Source organism: Camellia sinensis, chromosome 6 (genome assembly GCF_055761805.1).
Source record: "Camellia sinensis isolate YWXY chromosome 6, ASM5576180v1, whole genome shotgun sequence".
NCBI classification, from domain to species: Eukaryota; Viridiplantae; Streptophyta; class Magnoliopsida; order Ericales; family Theaceae; genus Camellia; species Camellia sinensis.
In genome coordinates this window covers 126593428-126602094 of record NC_138966.1, presented here as the reverse complement: position 1 = coordinate 126602094, position 8667 = coordinate 126593428, and the positions used below count along the sequence as shown (strand labels likewise).

General features: G+C 33.6%; 1 protein-coding gene across 1 annotated transcript; it reads right to left on the bottom strand.

Annotated features, from left to right (window-relative positions):
- Nucleotides 1-1572: 1572 nt before the first annotated feature.
- LOC114298306 (cold shock protein 2) lies at nt 1573-2813 on the bottom strand. The gene has a single exon (XM_028242851.2). The coding sequence runs from the start codon at nt 2560-2562 to the stop codon at nt 1903-1905; it is 660 nt and encodes a 219-aa protein (XP_028098652.2). The 5' UTR covers nt 2563-2813; the 3' UTR covers nt 1573-1902.
- Between the last annotated feature and the right edge of the window lie 5854 nt (nt 2814-8667).

The window sequence follows — 8667 nt, the reverse complement described above, 5'->3', positions numbered from 1 at the left end:
ATGACAGAAATAATCAAACACGATTGGGAGCTGTTTATCAAGTAGCGAAATTTTTACTTCTCTATAAAAAAAGACAAATTAAATCAAATAAACTAAATAACTTAAAATTAATCACCACTATTCTCCTTTAAATTGTTTCAGCATAATGAATATCAAATTTGGAGAAATCTTTACTCCAACAGGAATAGGATGGTGTGGATTAGGTCCAGCCAATACAAACACATCTCATGCCCTCTTACTCAGGTAAAAAATATCAACTCTTGATCAAGGTTGTTAAAATCGGAATCATAAGTAAAATTGTTGGGAGGGACACGTTGATTAGATCGTAAATCAGATTGAGAATCGTAAGATCCTATTTTTAATGCAAAATAAAATAAAAAATTATTGATAATAATAATCTTTGTTACATAATTTTAAAAAAAATTAAAGAATCAAAGATAAATTTGATATAATGTAAATTCTATGTTAACATAAATTATAGGAGACATTTGAAAAATAAGTTTATAGTCAAATTTTTTATATAGATATACACATTTTATGATTTGGATCGCAATTACTTTAAGATCTTACTAAATTTAGGATCTTAATGTGATTTGAATCGCTTGGCCCAACTGAAATGGTAGAATCGTAAGATCTTACAATTCGGATTGAAATTCTAATAACCATGCTCTCGATTGCTTCATTAAATCATTATAAACAACAAATTGTTTTCAAAAAATAGATGAGGGAAAGATAAGTAGGAAAGCAGGGACAGTGACAAATGACAATCACGGGCAAGATAAATAATGCAAACTTGAAAAGGACAATTAAGATCAAATCAAAGCGAGGTCAAGTGCCTATCAGGTAGTGTGAGGCAACAATAAATCTTGATCACAAAACAAGGACCCATAATTATATATCGTAAAAAAAATAAATAAATAAAAAATAAAAAGAGCAAGGCAAAGATAAGGTATGTAAGAAATCAAGCCCCACAAGATATCTGTGGCTTGGCTCTTATTCTTTAGTAAAAGAAAAGTAGCCGTAACAAATGAAAGAACATAGTTAAGTAGTATGTTTGTGTATGTTACGTATATTCACAATTCAACGTTCGCGTGGTGACAGTGATTTCATCCTATTCGCGATTCAACGTTCGCATGGTGACAGTGATTTTATCCTATTCGTATAATGACAGAGAAGAGAAAATCTAGATATGGTTTTTGTACCGACTTGACTTTGCCAAATTGCCAGATAATTTACTATATGACACACTCATCAAAAAATAGGCATCCACAATAATATTGCAGTCCTTTCAGATAAAGATTATTCTTTCCTCACTTGAAAGCTACAAAACTGAGAAGTCGAAATTGGCTCATATCTCTTTGAAGATAGGTCAGGACCATCACATTTGTGATCACACAATTCCAAAAGAACAAACATATCAAGTGGGCTTCCTATCCTTTTTTTTTGGTTCAACATTCCAAAGTTTATCAATGCCTACAAATCTTGATCCCAAGATTCCCATTAATTTCATATAAAAAAATGTAAGGATTCATACAATTGGTGTAATCGAACCAAGAAAGAGAACTCTGGAGATAACATAAATAATGAATATAGCTTTTCATTAATCTGATATCAAAAAAATTGTAAAGGTCAAAGACAATGGTCAACCAAAATAATTACTCACATTATGAAGCCAAATATACACCAAAGTAGGCAAAACTATGAACTACTTAGTGGAAAGAAAGAAAAAATAAATAAAAAATGGTGAGAAAAGACCTTCAGATTCTCTGCTCATCATGTCATTGCTCAAAACAATGCAAACCAAGCAAGAAGAAACTGTATGGCAATCCAATGCACTAATAGGAAACAATCACCATTGAAGGAAATAATTTTTTTTTCAAAATAGAAAAAATACCCACATTATCATTTCTGTTCATTAAGGCAATCCCTTGCAAAATGCCCTTCTTCCCCACAATTGTAACAAGCTCCGCCACCTCCACCACCACCGCGGCCGCCATATCCCCTTCCACCACCGCCATGGCCACTGCCGCCATACCCTCCTCGGCCACCTCTTCCCCCGCCGTAACCCCAGTTCCCTCTACCACCACCGCCGCCGCCGCCGCCGCCCCCGCCCCCGCCCCTATAACAGTCCCTTGCTAAATGACCCGGTCTGCCGCAATTATAACACTCCACTCCGCCGCCACCATAGCCTCCGCCTGTCCTCCCATCACCACCGCGGCCGCCGCCGTAACCGCCTCCGTACCTGCCGCCGTAACTGCCAGTTTCGGCAAAACCGCCTCTCCCGCCACCGCGGAAGGAGCCTTCTCCTCCGCCACGCCCGCCGCCAGTACGGTAAGATCTGGCTAGACCGACGACGTCAACGGCCTTGGTCCGGCCATCGTCGGCGGAATCGATAATGAATTCGACCCGCTGGCCCTCGCGGAGGGTCCGAAAACCGTCGGATTGGATCTCGGTCTGGTGGACGAAGAGATCGTCTCCGCCATCATCGGGAGCTATGAATCCGAACCCCTTTTGGCCGCTGAACCACTTCACAGTCCCGGTGGATCTCTGGGCCTCTGCCATTGGAACAGATCAACTTAGAAGCTTCTACAAATATAACTATCTTAAATCCGGAAGGTTCAAGAAGATTCTGTATCAGACGATTAATGGGAAGAAACCCATGTTGCTTATGCTGATGACGGAGGAGGAGGAGGAGGAGGAGGAGGAGGAGGTTCGTTAATGGCGGCAGTGTGGTGTGTTGCGAGTGGCTCTGTCTCTGTGACGCATTTTTTAGAGGCCGTTTCAATGTGTAGGACCAGGTGGTTGGTGATCCGACGGTGGATAGGTTAGTGGACTTTTTAGTTACTATCTAGCGGTTCAAACACGTCGGCTACTTTATCCATTTGGAATTTTATTATTTTTATTCCAATCCAATTGAGTTTTTAATAAAAATCCTCAAATAAATTTTTTTTTTTAAAAAAAAAAAATTGAAGTATTTTCCTTCTTTTTTTTTTTTTTTTTTCAACAAAATATCTAATTGAGTTTTTTTTTTTTTTTTTTTTTTTTTTTTTTTTCATGGGCTGGACTTAAACCTCAGTTCAACTGCTTTTTTGGACCTAATTACCTTTACTGCTATGTGGGCTTTATTCAATTCTATGTTTAATTTTTTTGTGAAATTTACAATTCATTATATGGTTTCAAAATAAATTTTAAATCAGTAGTAAAACTTAGGGTGTGCTTGGTTTGGTTTTGAGAAATAAATTTTTAAAAAATATTTTAGAGAGAGAGTTTAGAAATTTTTTTGGTTTATTTGGTTGTATATTTTGGAAATAGTTTTGGAGTATGGGAGTTTGGAATGATTTGATATTTTATTGTAGTTGAGTAGATGTGTGTAAGAGAAAAAATAATTGAGAATGAGAGAGGAGAAAGAAAAAGTGATTGATTGATAGGTAGGAGAGAAAAAGTAATTTTGGAAATTTTTTTTCAAAATCACTAAACTAAACAAAATTTTGAAAAATTTTCTCTAAAATTACTCTCCCAAAAACAAACCAAATAAGGCCTTACTAATTTTTTTTTTGGTTGGCAATTTCCACTAATTGTTTTTGGTGAGTTGTTAAATAAGTACTATAATTACAATTTAGGAAAAATTATGTATAAGTCTTATTAGGGAGACTTATGCTACATATGGTCTTATTAAAAAATTTATGTTCCCATAACTCCTGTGGGAAGTTTGTTGAGACATTTACTCTCAATATTAGTTGTTAATATCATAAATAATAGTAAAATCATATATAGGAAATTGAATGCTAGTATAGATCATAATATCTATATAAATGTAACGTAACGTGATTCCTACATAAACGTAATGTGACACCTATACGTAACGTGACACCTACATAAACATAACGTGACACCTATGATCTATGGTAACATGCAAACGTAACGTGACACCTATGATCTATGGCAACATGCAAACGTTGCCATAGATCATATTTATATGAAACGTAACGTGACATCAACATAAACTAGCAATATTTTCACATTCAATTTAAAAAAATATAAACACATTAAGTTTGCAAAACGTAACGTGACACGTTACGTTACGTTTATGTAGGTGTCATGTTACGTTTATGTAAGTGTCACGTTACATTACGTTTATATAGGTGTCACGTTACGTTACGTTTATGTAGGATCTTGTAGAATACATTCCTATCTAAATAGGACTTGAGACTCTATAAGAAATTACACAGGACTTAGCCTACCATAAGTGTCTGAAAAAGGACTTATAAATAAGTCTCCATAGAATTTAAAATTTGTACAATATAGATATTTAAAAAAATGATAATTTCAGAATTGTTTTAGATTGCTTCATATAATTATATAAAATAAATAGCTTGAACTTATATTTCTACCTTTTAACCTTAAATTTTTTTTCAAACAATTCCTTCCATCTTACTTTGTAATCTACCCACTTGACCATGGTTTTAAACTCAAGGTGAGGTTTATCTCCTATCCACATTAAAGTTTGTTAGGTTTTGTGGGGGTCATTACAGTTTAGATGGACACTAGGGATATGTTTGGTTTGTGTTTTGAAAGAAAATTTTAAATACATGTTATAGCGATTCCGGTTTTCCTCTCTTTATTTACAGTGTTCCGGACTTAGGTTTCGTGGGGTTGATAGTTATATATCTTGTTGACATCCTTTAATTCTCTATGTTTGAGTTTTAGGATGTGTCGGGCGTGTTTCGAACTGGTAGGATGAGTTTTGGTCTCTAGTGTTGTTGCCCAGGTTTTTGGTGTTACGCTCGAGCGGATGATTCTGCGCTCGAGCGGAGTTCCTTTCTTTAGTGGTACGCTCGAGCGGATATTCTTGCGCTCGAGCGGAGTTTTCACACTTCCAGTATCTGTGCCTCTGCAAAACTTCTGCAGATGTGTTTTTCACGCTCGAGCGGGTTTCCTCACGCTCGAGCGGGTCTGTTGGCGCTCGAGTGGGGTGTTTATTGTCTACGAAAGTTCTGAGAGGGGGTAATTTACGCTCGAGCGAACTGGTTTTCGCGCACGAGCGGATGTATTTTGTTCTTGTGTCTTGGCGCTCGAGCGGGCTTTCTTGCGCTCGAGCGGTTCCAGTTTTTGTGCTTGACGTTCGAGCGTTCTATTCTCTGCTCGAGCGGATCATGCGTATATCAGTTGGCAGCTGTGCATTTTTTAGTCACATTTCAACATCCTTTCTCTCTCTTACTTTTCCGAAAAAGCCATTTGAGAGCTTCTCTCACTAAAACTCAACTTCTCTCTAAGTATTGATCTAATAGGAGTGATTTCCTCACCTTTGGCCTTTACAAAAGTTGTGTTGATCGTCGAGGGCTACGTTTTGATCCGAGCATATTGAGTTTTGGAGCACTTTGGGTTTCGTCATCTTCTCCCTTTGAGCTCCGAATTTGAGGTATGGATATCCTACTCCTCCTTATGAGTTTTGTCTTTGAATTTTAGCATTTTGATATGTTGAGGGTTGTTGGGTATTTTTGAGAAAGTTTGGGTCTTTGTGTAATTTTACAAAAGATGGGGGTTTGTTATATGTAAACCTATATGCATGTTTGATAAAGAGAAATGAGACTAATGTTGAACTATTGAAGAAAATGGAACCTTAGTGTTGTTATGTAGATTATGGGTAAAGCCCTAATTATATTGATAAATTAATTTGTACAAGAAATTTAGGGAATTGAGAAATTGAATAGGAAATATTGAAATTAGAAAGATATGGGGTTAAAGGGTGTAGTTGGACTCACTTATCGCTCACCTAGTTAAACTGTTGATAATATATCAAATTGGTGCATTTATTTCCTATTTAGAAATAACTGTATTAGACTATCGGTGGAGGATAGTCTTGATTGTTGTAGGCAACGTATGATGATTAGGCAAACTAAAGCTAATCTATTGAGTATGCTAATGAACATGGCAATTGGTTTAATACATCCAAATGTTGTATTGATAGGTTGAATTTTGTATATGATAATTGTTTATATACATTGTATTGTGTGGGAGGAGAAAGGGGCTGTACTCCACGGTTTATTGGAAGAAAGGGGCGGAACCTCTAAACCGAATTTTGTGACAGTGATACAGCACTACAATGTGTATCAGGCTGCGAATTATAAGTGTTTTTGTTTCATTAATACAGCACTACAATGTGTATTATTTGAGACTTATGGAAGTGTTTGTTTTGAATTGATATAGCACTAAAATGTATATCATTATCATTCGTGAAATATGGAATTGTTTGTTTTGATTTGATATAGCACTAAAACGTATATCATTATCATTCGTGAAATATGGAATTGTCTGTTTGATTTGATATAGCACTAAAATGTATATCGTTGAGAAATATGGAAATGTTTTGTTTGACTTAGATATGACACCAACATGTATATCCATCACGAATTTTGAAAGTGTTCTAGTGGGGAATTATGATCTCATCAAATGATTTGGCCAGGGCACTGAGCCTTGTTTTCAAACTCTAAGTTGAATAAGAAATGGAAAGTGAATTATAACACGGACACGAATGTCATGGAACAGTAATGTGAGGTAAACGAGTGTACAAGTGTTGACCATCTATCAACTGCAAATCTTTTAGTCATTGCTTATAGTTGGTTTAGTGTATTTCTACTGGGCTATGACTCACCCTACATAGGACACCATTTTCAGGTACATGAAGCATGCCACCTCCAAGGACATAGCTTGAGAGGCTAGAGGCGGGCAGACGTTTGTGGTTGTGTTATCTTTGTTGTATTACATGTAATTTCAAGCCAAGGGCTTAATGTGTATTTGAGTTAGTACTCTCCTCTTTGTAACCAAGTGTTAACTTGGAAAACTGTAAGCCCGTAGGGCATTTGCTTTTGTTGTTAACATGTAATGCTTTTGTAAAGAATTACTCTGATGAATAGAATGATGTTTATCTCTTATATCAATGCATGTTTAAATTGATGGGATTAATGTTATTATTTTGAGGGCGTTACACATGTTTTGTTATAAATTTTTTTAAAAAAATTCAAAATCATTTCTCTCTCTATTACACATCAATCAATCATTTTTTATCTCTCCTCTCTCATTTTCAATTATTTTTTCTCTCACACATATACAAGAAAATATCAAATCATCCTAAGCTCCCAAACTCCAAAACTATTTTTAAAATATACAACTAAATAAAAAAAAAAAAATTAAACTCTCTCCTCAAATTTTTTTTAAAACTTTATCTCAAAACAAAACCAAACACACACTATATTTTCTAGATATAAAGTTTACATATTTAGATCAATCATATTTTATATATTGGTCACACTTTTTTAGTGTGTGAACAAATTCAAATTTCAGCTAAAAACTCATTAAAAAAATAAAAAGAAAAAAATTTCAACTCATATGAAAAAAGTCAAAATTTTGTTCTCATTCACCCTACTTTCTACACTTATTTTGTAAGTCAAATTTTTTCCTTATTATTTTTTATCTTATATTTTTACTAAAAAAAAAAAAAAAAAACTAAAATAGCCACTTCCTAAATGAACCTTTATTCTTTTCCTGAGACAGTCTCTATCATATATGTGTTGGATGTTGGGCATAATCGGACCAGAGAAAATTTTTTCTCAACATTCAACGCATATTTGTATTTCTTTGGAAATTACAAATATAATCCTTAATATTTGTTTAAAATATGAAAATTATTTTCTTATAATTTTGAAAATTATAAACACCATCTTCTAAGAATTTGATATTTAATAAAATTAACAGAAAAAATAAAATTTCTAACTATACTTTTATATAATAATAAAATTACTAGAATTATTAATTAAAATATATTTCCTATATCATTAAAAATTGTTAATTGACTTAATGATTTATTAATAAAATGATCATTTGTTATGCAATTAAAAATTTAAAAAAGCATAATGCAGTTTCTATAATTACATGGAGAAATTTGTATTTTAAGCAAATGTTAGGGGAGTACTTGTAATTTTTAATTTGCCATAAATATTTTAATTAATTTTTTTTTAGTTTTTAGATCCACTTAATCTAGATATACTTAAAAAGTATAAAATTTGTTCAAAAATCTTTTTTAAATTAATTGAATACAAAAATATATATATATAAATTCAATATATTTTTATATTCTTTTGTATTCAATAATTTTTTTTATAAAAAAATTGTATAAATTTTATACTTTTTAAATATATTTAGATCAAGTGAATTTCAAAAAAAAAAATATGAATTTAAAAAAAGGCACCCATTCCATAAATCCAAAATTTAAATTTCTTTTACCCAAAGTTCCACACTTTAAAATATTGGGGTGTTTTGAGAAGTTGGTAAAAGGCTGACTTTTTAGTTTTTTGATTTTTTTATGACTTTTTTGGCAAAAAATTAGGTTGTTTTGGGTAAAAAAAAATTGGTTTTATTGACTAAAAAAAAGTTAAAAAACCAAAAAATTGGCTTTTTACCGTTATTGCCAATATGCTCAATTATGTTTATAAAGACAAGTTTTCGCAAAATGACCAAAATACCCCTTCCCACCAAACTCGTTTTATTTCTCTTTCACTCATCAGAATCTCTCTCTCTCTCTCTCTCTCTCTCCCCTGTACTGCCGTCGGCATCAATGTCTCCACCATCGCACCACCTCCGATTTAAAATCTACGCCACTTTCATCCTCTA